General features: G+C 39.6%; 4 protein-coding genes across 11 annotated transcripts; 1 reads left to right on the forward strand and 3 right to left on the reverse strand.

The window, feature by feature from the left end:
* Nucleotides 1-544: 544 nt before the first annotated feature.
* LOC148399466 (tetraspanin-1-like) lies at nucleotides 545-4653 on the reverse strand. The gene is made up of 9 exons (XM_088373436.1): nucleotides 4504-4653; nucleotides 3844-3916; nucleotides 1938-2013; nucleotides 1616-1831; nucleotides 1357-1431; nucleotides 1190-1297; nucleotides 960-1112; nucleotides 794-886; nucleotides 545-686 (listed from the first exon to the last, which is right to left on the reverse strand). The coding sequence occupies exons 3-9, from the start codon at nucleotides 1992-1994 to the stop codon at nucleotides 630-632; spliced, it is 759 nt and encodes a 252-aa protein (XP_088229562.1). The 5' UTR covers nucleotides 1995-2013; nucleotides 3844-3916; nucleotides 4504-4653; the 3' UTR covers nucleotides 545-629.
* Nucleotides 4319-10789, reverse strand: LOC148399467 (ras-related protein Rab-3D-like). Its single transcript, XM_088373437.1, has 5 exons — nucleotides 10630-10789; nucleotides 8438-8671; nucleotides 5584-5702; nucleotides 5387-5511; nucleotides 4319-4944 (listed from the first exon to the last, which is right to left on the reverse strand). Exons 1-5 carry the CDS (start codon nucleotides 10693-10695, stop codon nucleotides 4757-4759), a joined length of 732 nt encoding a protein of 243 aa, XP_088229563.1. The 5' UTR covers nucleotides 10696-10789; the 3' UTR covers nucleotides 4319-4756.
* Nucleotides 10790-11422: 633 nt separating this feature from the next.
* Nucleotides 11423-15682, reverse strand: pld6 (phospholipase D family, member 6). Of its 7 annotated transcripts, none has more exons than XM_088373438.1 (4): nucleotides 15565-15682; nucleotides 14822-15005; nucleotides 14360-14589; nucleotides 11423-12282 (listed from the first exon to the last, which is right to left on the reverse strand). In XM_088373438.1, the coding sequence occupies exons 1-4, from the start codon at nucleotides 15581-15583 to the stop codon at nucleotides 12041-12043; spliced, it is 675 nt and encodes a 224-aa protein (XP_088229564.1). In that variant the 5' UTR covers nucleotides 15584-15682; the 3' UTR covers nucleotides 11423-12040. The 7 variants fall into 7 exon arrangements, with proteins under 7 accessions (XP_088229564.1, XP_088229565.1, XP_088229568.1 ...); XM_088373439.1 differs by having other exon boundaries at nucleotides 14822-15002; nucleotides 15565-15623; XM_088373442.1 differs by having other exon boundaries at nucleotides 15534-15623.
* On the forward strand, nucleotides 15570-17674 carry LOC148399469 (transcription elongation factor 1 homolog). Of its 2 annotated transcripts, none has more exons than XM_088373446.1 (4): nucleotides 15570-15729; nucleotides 15937-16072; nucleotides 16145-16215; nucleotides 17082-17674. In XM_088373446.1, the coding sequence occupies exons 2-4, from the start codon at nucleotides 15957-15959 to the stop codon at nucleotides 17144-17146; spliced, it is 252 nt and encodes an 83-aa protein (XP_088229572.1). In that variant the 5' UTR covers nucleotides 15570-15729; nucleotides 15937-15956; the 3' UTR covers nucleotides 17147-17674. The 2 variants fall into 2 exon arrangements, with proteins under 2 accessions (XP_088229572.1, XP_088229573.1); XM_088373447.1 differs by having other exon boundaries at nucleotides 15610-15740.
* The last annotated feature ends 1128 nt before the right edge of the window (nucleotides 17675-18802 follow it).

Here is an 18802-nt window from a genome sequence, read left to right on the forward strand (position 1 = left end):
ATTTATCAGGACAATAAAATGAGCACACACCCCATGACTCGTATACTACATGTTTTAAAGTGCTTTAATGATTTTACATATTGTAGGCGTGTAGTAATGATAATTATTGACGATTAAAGAGCACATTAAAGATTGCTCAAAATAATTATCAACAATGTAACAAGGTAAAAAAAAAGAATAATATGCGAGTATTGTTGTCATTTCAAGCTGTGCATCTTCAAAAGTGCGTCGCCGTTTTATTCAAGATGTCCGTTAAGGCATTTGAATGGGTTATTCCGATCCTTTCAAAAACCTAAATTCTGTCCTTAGCCCAAATACTGACATGTCAACGTTGTCGATGTGCAAACTGAACAAGAAAGTTCTCTTTTATTTCTTAAAGTGATTAAATATTAAAAAAATACACTTAGCACATTGGCAATGTATGACTTTTTTTTTTCTTGTTTTTGATTATTTTAATATTATGTGCACAATGGCAGTTCCTGACAGTCACTGAAACATAAATAAATCCCTGGCTCCTGATTTTGATCACGCAGGGTTGACTGGGTTTTTTTTTGTCAGTTTTGGCCTAACCAGCTTTACTCATTGGAAACAACACACAGGCTAAATAATTATCAAATAAAAAGTGATCATCATGCTTTAGTGCCAATATCCTTGTAGAGAACCATTGAAACCACCATGGCTGCAATCTGCAAATAAGATCAACAATGGTCTGAGAATTTTTTTTTTTTTTTTACAAAAAAAAGATTTAATTCTTCTTCAAAATAATTTTGAATATGTATTTGTGTTTTTATACCTCAAGAGCGGCGACTCCGAGCCCCACGCCTGCAACGATGGGCGTGTTTGCCTCAATGAACTGCAGCAGCTTGTTGAGGCAGCCATCCACCAACTAACGGAGAGATGACAATGTTCAAGCAACCCAATGAGAAGAAAATTCACCAAATGAGTGGTCGCCAAAGCACCTGCAGGCTTTCGGCGATTTGCGCCGACAACTGGCTGCACGCTTCGCCGATTGACGTCCCGTTGCAACACTGTGATGGATAAAAGTTTCCATTCATGTCTTGGAAGGGGGAGCCGTTGAAATCCGTGTAGTTCTTGTATCCACAGCACTGGAACTGTGAAGACAGCATTAATATTAGTCATGTCATATAATGACGTCTAAATATTTTTTTGGTCAAAATAGTGGTCCTACCGCCGCCATAGTGGAATTCCACAGTGACGTCAAGGTCTCGTCTTCTCCATACTTGGTAGCGAGGCTCTTGTGGATTTCAGTTTCGAGACTGTCAAAGAGATCTTCTGCCTGGAGATTGTGAACAAATTCTCAGAACATGTTCCAAGCACCTTAAGCTTGTTACTTACCAAGTCCTTGAAAACAAGCACCACCACCACAACGGCGACCTCAACGAGGAAAATGATCAGCACGATACTGAAGAACTGAAAGAGGAGAATGGAAACGAAGTGAAAATGGTACAATTTTATATCTTAATTTTATCGTCCATGAACCAGGAAGTAGCAAAAACAAAAATAATATGCTCGCCTAAAGTTTTGAACATTTGGTAGAGAATCACTTTTCTTTTTAGCAATTCCTAATTAATAAAATTGAATTGCGGATACTCACCGTGAGCAGCATGCACCTGCTCTCCTTGACGGCACCGCAGCAACCCAGGAAGCCAATAATCGCCAGCACGGAACCCACGCCGATCAGTACGTAGCCCACGTTGGTCAGCTGCGAAATCTCCGGCGGAAGTTCCTCCACGCCATCCACGAGTCCCATGAAGGAGTTGCTGTCCACCTTTACCCAAATGCCCACTCCAAGGATGGCAGCACCTGCTACCTGAAAATCCAGCAGAAGCAGCATGAGGCACTCGTGACGCATTAGCAAGTTTGGTCATGTGATGTTTGCAAGCTAAGGCCTAAAATTGATCTGAGAACCAACTTACAAAGATGGCGCCATTGAAGATGAACATCATCATTTTGAGAAAACCTGAGCAACACATCTTGGCGGATATTTTCACACTGTGAGAGAAGAAGAAAAAAAAACCAAGCACATAAATAAAAGCCGGGAGTGGTGATTCACAGGTTGTTAGTTTTAAATCTATGGAGTGACTATCCTTAAAATAAGTCAAATGTCACCAGGATATTTTTTTAGGTATTTTTAAAGATAAAAACAGTTAATAATATAACATTTTTTTGCCTTCATACAAGTTTGTGGTTCCAACAGGAAGTGAACAAAACTCGATCGACATTGCTCACGTTTCCTTTAGTTAGACATTAACTAGACGAATTAGCAAACACGGGCTTCCCCTTCCACTCCTGGCAACTTTTGCAGGCTGATCTTAAATTCCAGTTTCAAGTTGTTGTGAATATTTGTTTTACCTCATCATGCAGTGCGTATTTTAAACTGTACATAAATCAACGATGAAGAAGAGAGAAGACATGGGATCAAAATGTCAACTTATGGCAGTGTTTGACTGAAATAATTCGCAACTAAAAAAAAAAAAAAAAGAATTGGACCTAATTTGGACCCCCACACAGTTTGGGGCTTTATAGGAGTAATTCTCAATGTGTGCTGTTATTACCATTAATGATAATTGGGCTCACTCTGGTCCAACCACAGTTTAGTTATATTTAACTTTGTTCCCCCTGTAATAATTAAGATCGTGGCGTTACGTGTCTTTTTTCCACTCCTTTCCAGATAAAGGAGGCTGTCATCAAAGTTGATAAAAAATTAAAGCCCTTGTGATCTGGCGCCACTTATTCAAGTGGCCTTCGATAACAAATCCAATAAAATAATCATTAATGACAAATGAGAGGGATTGGTCATGTCGCAAGCAGCACAGTGATGCTATAAAACACACCTTGTTCCTGAACTTACACAACTTTGTTAGCCTCTGATCTCGGCATAAAGAATTTTATAGTTATCTTTTTTTTCCGTCTTTATGGCTGCTCTAACTAGCAATGACGTCAGCCACCTACTTGGCAAATTTGTTCCCAAAGAAACAGTAAAATATTTTCCATGTCGTCAGCATCCTAAATCGTTTGAAGGTAGCGGAACTGGGAAAAGAACTGCTCTGAATTATGAGCATACCTTATTCTTAATATTTGGACTTTTTTTATTGTGGGGCAATATTTTTAATAAATATGATGCAAATTTGTATTTTATAGTGAAATTTAAAGATAGATTTTTTTAAACTAGACAGTTACCAAAAAAGCATTATGATATTAGAAAAGAGTAAAGTTATAAAATAAAGGAAAAGAATATTGTGAGAAGAATAAAGTTGAAATATTATGAGATTAAGTCATACATAATAATCATAAAATGTTATAATTGTAAAAGTAGGTGAATAAAGGATTTTTTTTTTTAGAATTAGATTGCAATATTACAAGAATAAAGTTGGAATAATATAACAAAGCGGAATTTGTTTATAAATGCAATGCTACAAAATTAAGTCAACTATGATGTTAAAAATAACATAATTGCTTAGGAGGATTTATATGGGTTTTATGGGTGGCCATGAAATTTCCTGACGCATCAACCAGCATTATTTCTAATTACTATTCTTTATTTCAGTGGTTCAATTATAAAAAAGTAAAAGAAAGGAAAGTTTAAAATAAATTAAAAGAAAGTTTAAGGTTTGTAATGAATGGGCTACTTTTTTTTTCATTTGAAGTTGTCATAGTTCATTTAACAGTTTGCCAATATAATACCAACTCAAAGTGGCATGTTTCTGTTTAAACAATTAAAGCATGTTATATCTGAATTTTTAAGAGAAAATACCGTTTGAGCTCTTTCTGACAACTATTCCGCAATACAGCGACATCAAAAAAATACAACAGAGTTCATACCGGTGCCGCAGTTGTGTCGATCAATCAGGAGTGTGTGCAGCAAAAAGTTTCCGTGACTTGTTTTATCTTCTCTCTGGTTTAACACACACATATAATGTGGATAGGGGAGGAGAAAGGAGGTCATGGCCTGTACGTCACTGACTTTTTTTTTTTTTTTTTGGCTTGGCAGATAAGTAACATTTCCTGGTGGTCAAAGTCCCTTCAGACATGGCAACATTTACGACACGATCACAAGCATTTACAGCTGATTCCCGGTGAAATTAGAAATATTGACTTACCTATAAAAGATTTCTTATCTGGAGTACGTCAACTGGGTCACTTCAAATTGGAGGCCAATAAAATGAACACAGTAAACTAAATGCTCCATAACAGATCTATCTATCCCTGATGGGCCAACTTTTTTGAGAACACAAAATCTAAAAACCCTCATTTTGGTAATAAAAACTACAACAATGAGGAACAAATACAAATTAAATAAGATATTAAGTATTTTATTCCAAAACATGACAACAAACATGCTGCAAAGCACCCTTTAAATTCTCCAATTTGAAGGCAGAGGAAAAAAAACATGGCTAAAGAAATATTGTTTTGCCATTTACAGTAAAAAAAAAAAAAAAATTACTAAATTCTAACAGTAATGAGCCCCCACCACCCTTGTACCTTGACGTCACAGTCATGCAACTTCCTAACGCAGCCACAAGGGGGTAGCATGACACAACTACTGCGATCCTCACTGCTCTCAGGTTTGGTCCATGTGTTTGCCTGCGACAACAGGTGCCTGTTTCCACACACACAAAAGTGATAAATAATAAAGTGGCAAGGTAAAAGGCACGTGTTTGCAAAGCAATTCTTTGGTATTCTCGTGTAACAGTCACATAAGGCCCGATTGAAGAAGTATAGTGTGTTTTGGTGATCAGCATGCACAGCCCCCCTGGATGCTGCGGGGCGTGTCCTTCAGGCCGGCTCCCTTGTGAGCGGGCGACGAAGAAGCGTCATTGTTGACGTTGTCGTTCATCTTGTCGCAGATGACGTCCACAAGCTTGTCAAAAACTTGCTTCACGTTGATGCATTCTTTGGCGCTGGCCTCAAAGAACTCAAAGCCTACCGGGGGGGAAAGGTATATACAAAATGGCCGCTTGTTAGCATTTTAGCTAGTTAGGATTTAGAAATAGTACCCTTCTACTACTTTTGTACATAAGTTGCAAAATCATTATTTTTTTTGGAGAGTAGGAAAGTTATTGTCCCTGATTTACAAACTGTGAAAAAAAAAAAGTGATCTTGATGTCATTCATTAGCCAAGTCAAGTCAAGTCAAGTCAAGTCAAGTCAAGTCAAGTTTATTTGTATAGCCCTAAATCACAAACAGTCTCAAAGGGCTTCACATAGACAAAAAATATAGCATTGTTAGAATTTCTGTTTTGACACATCTAGCCGATTGCTAGACATACAAACAGAATGTGCAACTATACATCGACCACAGAATGACAGTTATTAAGCTGTCCTCGGAGAATTTAGGACGTGTGTACATGTTTTCCTGAACTGACCTAGTTCTGTAGCGAGTTTCTGAGCATCTTGGGTTGGCACCTCCCTGTCTTCCTCCAAGTCCAACTTATTGCCAACCAGCACCACCTGGGCGTTTTCCCACGAATATGTTTTGATTTGCGTTCCCCTGGGAAAAAAGAATGTTGATAATGTAATGCTGCACCAAAAAGACTGATGACCTGAACCAGGAAGAGATTACCAGTCTTGTACTGCCACAAAAGACTCCTGGCTTGTGATGTCGTAGATGAGAAGAAAGCCCATGGCTCCTCTGTAGTAAGCTGTGGTGATAGTGCGGTAGCGCTCTTGACCCGCTGTGTCCTGGAAACACAAAGAAGCGAGAAAGCAAAGCTCATCTGATGCGGATTGTGACCATTTCTATTTTCCTTGACAATCGCACCATGTTTTTGTGGTTCAATTGAAAATATATGTACACAGTAGGCTACAGTAAAGATTTTTCGATTAATCAACAGTGATTATCAAATTAATCGATAATTATTTTTTAACGTTGATGAATCATTTAGAGGCCTTTTTCAATTTAAAATTGTACACATGCTCAGAATTTCAACTTATAAATGGTAAATAATGTTTTATGTTTGTGTTGAATCAAAATAAAAGATTTGCTTTTACTTTGGAAAACAGTAAGCAAGGTTTTTGCTGATTTCCTGAAATTTGACATGCATTCATATTTGTGCGTTTTCTGCCTAATAAAGGGGAAATTAAACCATGATTCTTTTTTTAAATCTGATTCATAAATGAACCCGAAAAATAACTGACAGATCATTCATGTAATTGTTAGCTGCAGCAATAGTTTGACTATCTCAAGTATCTAAATAAATTTCAAAAAGGATGTCGGCAGGCAAAAAGGAAAAACCGACATGCTAACCTGGGCGAGCCCCAGAAAGAAAAGTGAATGATTGACTTTTGGACAAAAGTAAATCCCTCCAAACGCGACACGAGCGTTGCACCACGAGGATATAGTCTGTTGCTTTTTTTTTAAAGCCCAACAATAAGTCGTGAAGGTGCACTGTTTGTCTTCTTTATGTGTAGTCTACTGGGGAACTTGAATCATCATCTAACACTTCACGTGGCGGCACAGCAGACTTAAACAGATGAATTTAATATGCGCTTCCATTATGAAAACTAATGCTAATGTTGCCGCGCCGAATGTAACAAAAACGAGAGCTTTCAGCGGTCCCGTGGAAGCCATTGGAACGGAATTTGATCATTGCTCCTGATGTGTGCAGAGTGCTTACTCGCAGAATACATTCCAATGAGGGAGGGAAGGAGGTTTAGGTGTGTGTGTGTGTTAGGATGTATTGCTTTCATCTCGCAGGAGTGCCGTGAGTGAGCAGAGTCTTGTCCTAGTGGGTGTCGGGCTGCATCGTAAGCACACTTGGCCCCCACCCGCTCAAACGCATGCATATTTCATCAAGTGTACTGTCTGGGGAGCGTGTTAAACATCAACTAGCATTAACGGCGCCACGTGAGAAATGACTTGATGCTACATGCACGGTGGCCGGGCCGAGGCCAAATTGGGGTGAGGAGAGGAGGGGGGAAAGAGCGCCACAATGGTCTCCAAGCCTCCAGGCTGCACGCGAGAACCTTTTAACCTCGCCTTTTATTGGCTTAAGTCAATTTACAGCACTGGCATTTAAAAGGCTATACTTTTTTTTTTCGAGCAATTTTGTTGATTTATTATCCATCCAACCTGTTTTCCCTGCGGTGTTATTTATTTTATCCTCGACACAGTTCAAACAATGTGAACTCGACGCTGCATATTATTGGCTTGGATTGTCTTTTTTTATTTTATTTTCAAAATGACACCTTTTTTGGAGTCTTATAAATTATCTTTTCCTTTATTCATAAAAAAATACTGATGGATTTTTTTTAATGAATGAAAAGAAAAAGTTTAGGAATGGGTTAATATTAAAATCAAAAAAATGGTGAGAAACTGACATTTAGGTTTGTGTGGAAATTCAAATATTTACTAGTCAAAATACTTTGTTTCTTGAAAAAACAAAACTAAAAAAATAAAAATGTTCTTTTAAAGTTGTACCATTTTTCATCTGTTGCACAAATAACGACAAGTGGGACAATAACAGAATGTTTGCTCACTGTTGAGGAGACCTATTTTTTTATCAATCTAACTTGAGATTTCTCAACGGCCGTGCAAGGAGTTTATTTTTAAATCTAGCCCACAATTTGTGGTAAAAGTTGATCAAAATCTCGTTATGAAAGAAAAACTAGTTTTAAGAAAAATCTACATTATGCATGCAGTTTTTATTTTGCTTTTATATCCCTAAATGAATCATATTTTGTCTTTAGTAATATATTTTTATTGCATTTCATTGCCAACAGCGTGAATTGCCGCTGCTCGTCTTCACAGTTCATTTGGGAGTGCGGCGTTGAGTCTACACGATGTTGCTTCAGGTTTTTTTTAAATATTCATACAGAGATCATAACTTGAGTCAAGCTCCAGGGGTGTGAACACAAAGATTAGCAAGTGTAAAGACCAATAAACATACATAAATAACACTAAGTGTTCTGTGTGCAGCCATTTTAGCAACTTAAGTATCTTTCCAGAACCGCAAAAACAACATTAAATTCATTCTTAAAATAATTCATGAACGTGAAATAAAAAGTGCGGTTTTGATTTACAACTTATTTATATCATAAACGTGTACATACGGTATGGAGATCAAGTGGTTAGCCACCTGCCTCGTAGGCGCTAAGGTTTGGTGATTTTTTTTTTTTTTGCACAACTGTCTTTTTGGTGTTCAGGGTAGACATTGAGTTTTCACACTTAGCACCTTGTGAGAGCAAATGTATCAGAATGGAATGTGCAAGGAGACACTGTCTGCCACTTTTTAGTTTTTGGCTTCAGCACAGATCAAAATTCTTTCTGTCAGCCAAAAAGAGAAGCAACATTTTAGCGCTGGAAGCGATAAGACTTTTCAAGAATGTTTTTTTTTTTTTTGCTGTGTTTTAGAAGAAAAGCTCCATAATACAGTTTTTACATCACATGAACATCGTCATACGCTGTTACGGCTCACCCAGATTTGCAGCTTGATGCGCTTGTCATTCCTGTAGATAGTCTTGACTTTAAAGTCGATGCCCACCGTGCTGACAAAGGCTGACGTGAACGAGTCGTCCGTGTAACGGAACAGGAAGGACGTCTTTCCAACGCTGCTGTTGCCGATGATTAGCAGCTTGAACATGTAGTCAAAGTTCTGGTCGGCCGCGTCCCTCTCCTCGTGGCCCGGCCCTGAATCTCTGGCTGACGCCATCTGTAAAAGCGGGAGAGTTATGCAGTCATTCTTTTGCTTGAGTTGGGCTCCTTGTCATTTTGAAAGTCGGCTTCAGATTTAAGCAGACGTTTGGTTTGGTACAAAATCGACTGTTCATGAATCACTCGACCTTGTCTAGTTCTGGTGCATTGTTGCAGGAATATTTATACAATGAATCAAATTCAAATTGAAATCAACATGTAGTGGTTTGTACTTTTTAAATCGCAGAGGCTGCAATTTTGGAGAAAAAAATATTTTTAGTTAGTCTGTAAACTTTGGGTTTTTTTCTCTATATATCCATGTTTATTTATTTATTTATTTATTTATTTATTTACTTACGTATTTATTTATTTACGTATTTATTTATTTATCTATTCATCTAGCTATTTATTTATTTATGGCTAGTTAGTTAGTTAGTTAGTTAGTTAGTTAGTTAGTTAGTTAGTTAGTTAGTTAGTTAGTTAGTTAGTTAGTTAGTTAGTTAGTTAGTTAGTTAGTTTAGTTCGTTCGTTCGTTCGTTCGTTCGGTCACTTACTTACTTACTTACTTACTTACTTACTTACAAATTTGCTTAGTCCTAATATTTGATAGTGTGCTTAACTTGCTCCATATCAAAAGTTCTGATATCTCAACTTTGACACTATACAAATAAAATTAATATACAATTTCCTCCAGCTGATAACTTGTCTGTTGGAACAAATAACTTAAACTGAATAAATATGGCGGTTGACTGGCATCTCCTTGTGCTTGGAAGCTGTGATCCCGGCCAAGAGAGTGTGAAAAGGCCCGCCATGTCACAGTAAAGGATCTCAGCTGCTCGGCAATTCAAGTTAACGCTCAACCGTCAGAAAGCCATCCCCCGGGTAATAGCTGAGTAAATGGTAAATGGAAGTGTTGCTTTAAAGACACTCCATCTTGCCTTGTCACAGCACGACCATGAATCACGGCCTGGTCCGTGCCCCGCCCACCCGCTACTCCCTCCATCCCTCTTTATCCGTCACCCGAGACTCTTGCAGGTCATTTCTCAACGCGGCCTCCAAGCTTATGGCGCCGGTCGATTCTGAGCCCTGCGCGTCTCATCCATCATCACCCACTCATTCATCTTCAGCCATTCAACGTCTTCCAGCATCATCAGGATGCTGAAGCGTGCATTCGTCCTCACGTCCACCCACCTTCCTCCCTCCCTCTCTCGTTCTCTCTGGAGACATGATCAGCATTACCACTCCCACCAATATAAAGAAGGTCTTGCTCAGCAACACATACATGTTAAGGATTAAGATCCGGGGTGTCGAACTTATATTCTGTCTGTAACTCGCTTTTAGTTCATGGTTAGGTTTACATTGGGCACAGTCAAAAAACAAAACAAAAAAAGATCTTATTTTGTTTAAACGAGATATAATGACATTTAAAATTAAGCAGATCTTGGAATGCTTATGCTTTAAAAACACTAATTACAGCCTTTTTAATTGATTTGGCTCTATCTGATTTAAGTGCCTGGTGTAAATGTTGACAGGAAGTTGTATTTGTACCACGCTAGCTTTTTTAAACTCCCAGTCAGCCAGAAGCTGCGCTGCTCTGTGTTTGTTTACGGACAAGGCGTCCACTGCTTGTACCAAATTACCGTATGCTTTGTGTGAGTTGTTGGCAATGACTAGTTTTGCGAGGAAATTTCAAGGTTTTTACGGGCCCCATATAATGACGTGATGGGCTGGATCGGGCCTGCAGGCCTTGATTTTGTAAAGATTAAGATACTGCAATGTTGACATGATAAGTGTGTGCGTTCGTGTGTGCAAGGTGACAAGCCTGCAGGACACATGGGGGACATGACACTTGTTGACGATTGTTGCAATTACGCGCATTTTGAGTTGGTAAATTCACATGCAACAGCAGTTTTTATGTTTAAGTTATTATTTTTTGTTGTGTTTATTTTTTCATTTTATTGAGCACGCCGTCGGTACCTTGGCTGAGTTTGCTCCCTCCGTCCCACGCGATCGTTCTCTACCTCCAGCCGGGGGGATCAGCATGTATGCCGCTCCTGGCCAGGACGTCCACTTTGCGACTTGGTCAAGTCCGCGATCGTAAAAACAGAGTACTTCCGGTTTTGTCTGTCGAAGTAAGACCAAAACTGATGTTGGATGAAATGGTTGTAAAACGAGAGCGATATATTAAAGTGATATGAAACACCACTCGGTCTTTTATTGTGATGAATTGAAACCTTAAAGTATTACAATAGTTTCAAGAAAGAGACAGCGACAACCTGTATTTTCATACTAAAGTTAAAGTCTTCATAAAATTGATGAATGTATCTTTTTATTAATGCTAATTTACATCTATTCTCCTTAAAACGGCTCCGCCAACATATAAATTGTCACGTCTTTATTTTGAAACTGAACTCAAATAAGTTTCCGGCATCGGTCTCCTTAGTGCACCCAAACCGGTTTGTGCGTAAATTGCGCAGGAGTTGCGCATATCAACTCATGACCTGCTTTGTTAAATCGGTCCCTTACGTAAGGGGGCAGCTGATTCCTTATGTTTGACATTGTCATTTAGCACACATAACCCGAGCAAAGATCTTAAATGACTGCAACAAGCAGTCATGCATGCATTTGAAGTATTTCCAAAGAAGATGATGTTCAATGGATTATATTGTTGAGTGCTGATAACACTTCCATGATCCGCTATTGCTGCTTCTTGGGAATCCAAATTGAGCAAGAAGAGGAAAACAAAAACGACAGCTGTGGAGCAGAATAGTTGACATGCTGAAAAACAATTTGGATTTAATTGGCACTGAGACTGCCCATAAAACACAGTAAACATAAACACAGTCTTAATAAGTCATTTTGAAATTCTTCCAGCAACAATTCTCTGAAAAAGCAGCTGTTACAACACAAAATCAACCCGAGCTTTGGTGATACACAAAAATAACGTGAACTGCCACAAAGCTAAAATGTTTAAAACAAATAAAATGGGGACTAAGATCCAAAAAGACGTGGTACCTAAAACAACATTTTATCAAAGAAAACAAAAAGTGAGGGTCCATTCATTTCCAACACCCTTTGGCCACACGAGAAAGAATATCTTTGTAACTACCCTGAGGCAAAGTAACAATTTTTTCCAATGAAAAAGTGAAGCTTTGACTTTACTTAACTTTTGTTGTCATCCACGTATCTTTTAAAAATGTAATCACAAATTACAAAAGTACAAAACTTTGAAAACTCGCTTATTACTAAGAATATGAAGAAAAAATTGAAATGTTGTGAATGTAAATGCTTTTCACGCTTTGTGATGCTATGTCAATATGTGTCCCATTTAACTCTTAATAGGAAATTCAACACAAGTGTTTCAAAACTGCCTTTTTTTTTCTGACTATCACACAGCGCTAATCATTAGAGGTTTATTCCGAGCTGGGTCGCTGTCCGCCCACAACCTACAAAACTCTCCGACGAAGGGTTGGACCAGACGCGGCTCCTCGGTGACCAGGACGTTCTCTGCGTTGCGCTGCACCGCCGCCAGCGTCCAGTTGAGGGAGCCTGTGATGAGGCGTCGGCCGTCCACCACAGCAAACTTGTGATGCATGTGCACATAGCGGCCCACGTTGCGCACGCAGATCCCTGAGGAGGAGGAGGAGAGTGAGGAATGACAGCATTTCAATGCATTATGGATGAACTGGTGTGCTCGAGAAACAATCAGGTAGAACAAAGTCGGAAAAAGAAAGTGAAATGGTCGTATTGATCCGACAACATACAGAATAAATTTGGCCGGGACTTCGCATCCAGGAGTACAAAGGTGCGGTTTGAGGGCCCGTCTGAATAAACATATTTTTCACTTGGCATGAGAATAAAAAGTGAAGTCTTGTTCTGTGCAGCATTTGGAATGCCAACTCAATGTAAAATGTGTAGTTGGAACATGATGAATTAGAGAGGGAGGCAAAAAGGACTTCACAACTTGGCTCGGTGATTAAGGAATTAAACACGTCGTATAATGCTCGACATGTCTATGAAAATGTCAAACGCAACCTCTGACCTCACAAAACGAAAAGCAAAATACCGCCCGCCGCGAGAGTGCATTGCGGGAAAAGCAATCAGGTAAAATGCCGGCTCGCGGGACGTCTCCAACGAGTCTGGCCGCGTTGCCAGACGGTGCATGTGGCTGGCTCACTTGTCTGGCTTGAGAGGGGCTGAAATGCAACTATTTATTACGTTGGCTGGATGAAGGCCAACGGCAGCTCTGCTCAGATCAGGCCGATTCAGTAAAAGGCATGACGATGCGTGTGCGTGGGGTTTATAGAGTGTCATTGTGATTATATTGCATTCACTTCAATGTATATATTGGCATGTGACTATTACATATGGCCGGCGCCAATGACTGATTTCCTTGTGTAAAAATGCGTTCATGATTTTTTCGGAACTACCCTGAATGATTTCCCTTCTCTAAATGTTGAATTTAATTCTCTGTGATTCATCCGAAAAAAATTAAGATAACATCGGAAAGCAGGCTCTTGTCTCGACAAGCTGCTACTTGACCCTGAAGAGGCGCTTTAAATATTCACTCTTATTTGTGCCGTGACGAAACCTTCACAAAACTGCAGTCGAGATATCAGAAAAAATTTCATTTTTCCCCCACTTGAATCAGTCATTTGACTTTACCCTGAAATTGAGCGCCGTTGATTTTTGTAGAATCGGTATTTCTTATTGATCGAATAATCAGATCAATTTTATTTGCATTAAAGTCAACCGTATTGTTACTTAAATCTAAAATGAAAAAAGAATGCTCTACTTAGTTCCTAGAGGTTCTCAGAAGAGCAGAAACGTATTGATGGCTTCGCACCGTATGCTCTCCTGCCACTGATTCAGCAACTTAAAGCATGAAAATAGCATGCAAGACAAAGACAAGACACAATGGCTGAATTGAAGTGCTCGACATCCTCACAAGCACGCACACTCGCAAACACTTGGCCTAATGAAATCTGCCATCCACGTTGCCAATTTCTTACTTACTTAATCCTTACTTAACAATACACAGCAGCGGCAATTTAGCAAATGCGGAAGGCTGAAAGAGAAAGGGAGCTAGCGAGAGGGAGACGGAGAACACAAAGCCTTTCACGGAGCCAGAGTCCATTAGGTCAGACAGCTGCTGTCATCCCTCCATTCAACGCCCAACAACTACACGGGAGAGACTTCTTGGCATCGATGCCGCTCGTCCAAGAACAGAGTGAGCATCTTCCTGAGTCATTTCCGGCAGACTCTGCCAGGAGCTCCACAAAATCACCCCCTAGTGTGTTTCATTTTAATTCAGTTATTTCAACTTGAATGACCCCCGCGCCACAAGAAAAAAATCATAAAATTTGGAGGAATATCATAATTCATGCGAAACGACAGCAAATGTCACAAGACATCTTGAGCTTAAACATAAACTGCATTTTTTTTTAACTAAGCAAACAGATTACAAAAGTCATGATTGATTGAAAATTGATTTAAAATCGATTCAAACTGCTTAAAATAAATGGATTGAAGAAAAAAATATATACAATTTATAATAACAATATAAAAGAATCTATTTACGGACAAGACAACAATGGAGTTAATTAAACAGTCAAAATTATTTGTAAATTTTAATTTTTTTTTTCCGATAGAAAACATTAGTTTGTAATAAGGACAAAATGCAAATGTTCAATTAAAAAACACTCACCTCCCCTGCGGAGGGCTCCAACCTGGGAGCCAGTCATGATGGAGTAGGTCTTGTCCACAAGGACTCTGATAGTGATCTTTTGTTTGTACAGGTACAGAACGGCCCTGCTTAATTCCATGTTGGAAAAAGAAAACAAACACAAGTCCAGAGAGGAGGACGCTGACAGGATGATGCGGAGAAGACGGGTGAAGGACGTCTCTACACCATGAGGCAACGGGCAGCTACAGGGGCTGAAAGGACATAAAATAAACTATTACAATACTCAGTTGAGGACAGATTTCTTTCAAACATTTGACTATCGGCACTTCTATTCCTCAAGGACGTTGTGCTGGCTGAAAAGATGTTCTTGTGCCTGCAAATGTGTTTATTAATACAAAAAGTACGCAAAACACAAAGATCGCTCTGGCACTGTTGTGTTGTGAGTCACAGCGGCTTCGTTACGCTCGACGCAAAGTCACTCACTTGGGGGAAGCGGGAGAGAAGATGTGCTCCATGCAGACCATTTTTGAGGGAAAGAAGAGGACCTCGTTCAGAGTCGGTGGTGCCTTGAGGCGCCGCAGGAGCTTCAGCAGCAGTTCCACACTGAGGGAGATGGCCACAATTCCCAGACCCACCACCTTCACAGTCCACATCACTGACATCCCTGCTGTGACAACACAATGCCTGTTCAAAATTGTTGTTTTGAATTATTCGTGTGTGTGCGTGTGTTGTTGCCATACATGAATACAGAATGCATAAAATGTACTAATTTTTTCACATTTCTATTTTTTTACCTGCTCAATTGATGACCTGGCCCAGCAAAATGTGACCGTGAAGCACAACCATGTGCCCACTCTTGGTTTTGTAATTGATTTTATTTTTTTTCAATTTGAGATCAATATTTTGGGGAGGAAATTGGTGTCTCCTCATCAAATCATACCAGTATTTGATACAAGCCATGTTTGGAAAAAGTTAGCAAAGATATTTTCTGATTAAATGAATTGGACATTTAGAGATGACCAACGTGTTTTAGCTAGGTATCGTGTTTACTTCGGCTCACCTTTGCTCATGACTTTTGCCACAGAAATATCAAAGCAATATATTATTTATTCTTTGTAAATTTACTCGAATCAAAGTTATATATTATTTATTCTTTGTTCTACGTAAATTCACACGATAAAACGTCCGTGTTTACCAAATCCAAGCGATGATGTAGTTTGGCAAACCTGTAGTCGCTGATGTCATCACGCGGGGCTAACTGACGAGACGGACGTATGTGTGAGCCAATGAATGGCCGTGAGCTGATTCAACGTCATCCAATCATGTAAGCGAAAATGCTGCCATTTCCGGGGTCTTGCGGAAGTGAATTCACCGCAACGTGTCTCTCTAAGGTAAACAAGAGGTGGTTGTTTTGTCTCTTCTAACTCCTAATCGACAATTACTTCACAATAGATACTTAAGTGTTCCTTATTTGACGTAATTGTTGTAACAAATACACCGATTTTAGCTTGCTAATGTACCATAAAGTTTCGTGAATTGCTAGTGTAATCGCAAAGTATTCCTTTGAGCTGTGATCGATCCCGTGCGTTATACAACAGCAGCAAAACATTTTCGAACGATGGGTCGCCGCAAGTCCAAGCGAAAACCCCCAACTAAGAAGAAGATGACCGGGGATCTGGACACTCAATTTACCTGCCCTTTCTGCAACCACGAGAAGTCATGTGACGTCAAAATGTAACTATTGGCTTCTTTTACATTTATTAAAATGCATTTCTTGCTAACATCTTCTCTTCCCCACCATGACAGGGAGAGAACCAGAAATACTGGAATAATATCGTGTACAGTCTGTTTGGAAGAGTTTCAGACGCCGATTACTTGTATCCTTTGCCAATCTATGCATTTGTCTCATAAAGATCTACATTACTATTATTCAGTGTTCTTCCATCTATCTAAGTTTTGTCATTTACACATCTTGTCAGATACAGTAGTTCGAGTCACCAACACATCACGTTGCATCTATTGTCTTCATGTAAAGAATTATAATGAATGATGTAAAGATATCCATATGATACAAACACCTTGTCCTGTTATGTTTCTTAATGAACATTTGGAACATTTCCATTAGCTTTACCACAGTGTCCATTTACTGGAAGCTTTCAGCATAATCTTCTGGCCCTGATGTTTAACCGCTGATTTATTGGCACATCATAACTCCCTGCGCTTTTTGGTCTTTGTATCGCTCCTAATTGAGCATTTGGCGCCTTTCTCCTACGTGCTCAGACAGCCAAAGTAGTTTCGGAGGTTATTGACGCTATGGCGTGGTCAACGTCGGGAGAGACGTGGAGTTTAGCGGCTGACAGAATGCAAGTTTTGTAATGTATATATTGCAGGAAGAAAAGTTGGACTTTTACCAGAGTGAGGTTGCAAATGTGCGGGTAATAAAATAAGCATTTTCTAAATTAAAGTTGTGTGATTGAAGCCATCATATTTTAGACTGATAAATGTAATCAGGTTGTATTTTATTTAAATGTCCAGTAAAATAACACAGTTTGGCCAAACCCTTTCAGAAGTAATGGATCTTTATGACCATCTGTTCATGACGTGATTATTGATCGCCTTTTTAAAAACACTCCAATGCGCTTTTTGGCGCCACTATTACTTTTCACCTATTGATGTCCAAAGTTCAATTCTACTGCAAGTTATATCCTGCAACAGTTTTTCTCCTTAACCCTTTCCTCTTCAGATCTGTCAGAGCCAGTAGATGTTTACAGTGATTGGATAGATGCTTGTGAATCCGCCAATCAGTAGCCCTGGAAGAGGAGGAGCAAAAATCTCTTTTTTTTTTTAAACTTTTATTTCCCCCTAACTTTTTTGGGGCTTTACTAGAACTATGCACATTTATTAAAAATGCTCGCAAGTTTCAAATGCTGAGAGATGTGGCTGTTTGCAGTCGTGTGAATCTGCACACGCTGACCATTTTATTAGGGACACCTGTACAATCAGGGAACTGATTGGAAATTCAATTTTACTATCTGGGTGACATTATTCATCCTCTAACCCTTGGTCAAGCATCATGTCCAGTAATAAAAATTGAGCCACAGCTCTCATCATCCTCAGAGTAGTGAGTGACACAGCATTCGATCATCACGGTTCAGAATTGTATCATGTTCTTTTTGTTGCTTAAATGACGCACACGTAATCACTAAATATGGACAAGTTTATGTTTGTTTTCCCTGCAACTGGGACACAGCGTGTGGAACAACTGCTCGCTCTGTTGTTGCTGTGACCTGGATGATTGTCAACAGAAGCAATAATAAATGTTACAAATAAGTGTTATGTGTTGGCTATTTTTTTATTGTATATAAAATTGAGGACCATGGGATGCAAATAAATCTATATATATGTATAAACAACATCTATGTATGTGTATATAGTGTGTGTGTGTGTGTGTATGTATGTATATGCTTCCAGTTCAAACTGCTAATTTAATGGAGAAAACAGAATTCAGTCACAGAGCCTGAAGGATGTTATAAAATGCACCTGGTAGTTCAAAATACAAAACAGTTTGTACTACCATCACATTTTCCATTCATGGCCGCAGTACACAGACGGTAACACAAGTAGGCTGGGGACAATAAATGAGATGTGGAGTAGTGTATATTTGTGTGTGTGTGTTGTGTTTGATGACTGAGCCCAGCTGGAGCACTATTGACGACACCTTATGAAACATGCTGGAGGACGATTACAATGGAGAATGATTATCACTTAGCCCCCCCCCCACCACCGTGTGTGTGTGTGTGTGTGAGTGTGTGTGTGCATGCATGCGCCCGCCCTGTGGCCCCGTTGCTCTTTATCCTCTCTCATTCAGCACGTGGGGTCAAGGGTCACACCGTGTACACTGTCAAGTCTGCCAATCACCCACACAGTGACTGCGAGGCAACTGTTGCCAAGGAAACAGCGATGTGGTTGCTAGGCACCTGGAGCTGTGCTCACAATAGTCATTTTGTTGCTTAGTACACACACACACACACACGCACACACATAGACAAATCCAAACAAAAGTGCGCCCACAGCTCTGCCCAATCAACAAGTTTACACGACGCCAGAGTGGAAATTCTCATTAAAATCCTTAATTGCATTCCGCTGCGACGAAATGTGCGCAGTGCTCACGCAGTGGTTAAACATCATGCAACATTAAGTGATATGAGCGCCATTCATCACACGCACAGATGCTAATATATTGCTGAATGTGCAGCGAAAAACGCCCGCTCGTTTATATCTCTTAGCAACAATGCTAATGGGGCTCAAATGTCTTCTTCCAATAGGGTGGCGGCCTCCTGATTAATCAGCATGCCCGGCGACCCGCAGCTCGACTTGATCAATAAAAGACATAAACATCCATCATTCCGGCTAAAAATAGTAACAGCGACGCAAAATCGATGCTTTATTTCCCTATTGGCATGA

The sequence above is a fragment of the Syngnathus floridae genome, chromosome 4, assembly GCF_059516105.1.
Source record: "Syngnathus floridae isolate MCC-2025c chromosome 4, RoL_Sflo_1.0, whole genome shotgun sequence".
Lineage (NCBI taxonomy): Eukaryota > Metazoa > Chordata > Actinopteri > Syngnathiformes > Syngnathidae > Syngnathus > Syngnathus floridae.

Excerpts from the sequence above, each read along its gene's own strand:
- LOC148399466 (XM_088373436.1), bottom strand. The coding sequence starts at position 1,994 with ATGTGTTGCTCAGGTTTTCTCAAAATGATGATGTTCATCTTCAATGGC. Across the intron at positions 1,432-1,615 it reads GCAGGTGCATGCTGCTCACG|TTCTTCAGTATCGTGCTGAT; the intron begins GTGAGTATCCGC and ends CTCCTCTTTCAG. Across the intron at positions 1,298-1,356 it reads TGCTTGTTTTCAAGGACTTG|GCAGAAGATCTCTTTGACAG; the intron begins GTAAGTAACAAG and ends CACAATCTCCAG.
- LOC148399467 (XM_088373437.1), bottom strand. The coding sequence starts at position 10,695 with ATGCTGATCCCCCCGGCTGGAGGTAGAGAACGATCGCGTGGGACGGAG. Across the intron at positions 5,512-5,583 it reads TTTGTGGCAGTACAAGACTG|GGGAACGCAAATCAAAACAT; the intron begins GTAATCTCTTCC and ends CTTTTTTCCCAG. Across the intron at positions 4,945-5,386 it reads GAAACTCGCTACAGAACTAG|GCTTTGAGTTCTTTGAGGCC; the intron begins GTCAGTTCAGGA and ends CCCCCCCGGTAG.
- pld6 (XM_088373438.1), bottom strand. Across the intron at positions 14,590-14,821 it reads TTCTCTCCCGCTTCCCCCAA|CCCCTGTAGCTGCCCGTTGC; the intron begins GTGAGTGACTTT and ends ATGTCCTTTCAG. Across the intron at positions 12,283-14,359 it reads TGGAGCCCTCCGCAGGGGAG|GGATCTGCGTGCGCAACGTG; the intron begins GTGAGTGTTTTT and ends CCTCCTCCTCAG.
- LOC148399469 (XM_088373446.1), top strand. The coding sequence starts at position 15,957 with ATGGGTCGCCGCAAGTCCAAGCGAAAACCCCCAACTAAGAAGAAGATG. Across the intron at positions 16,073-16,144 it reads AAGTCATGTGACGTCAAAAT|GGAGAGAACCAGAAATACTG; the intron begins GTAACTATTGGC and ends CCACCATGACAG. Across the intron at positions 16,216-17,081 it reads GTTTCAGACGCCGATTACTT|ATCTGTCAGAGCCAGTAGAT; the intron begins GTATCCTTTGCC and ends TTTCCTCTTCAG.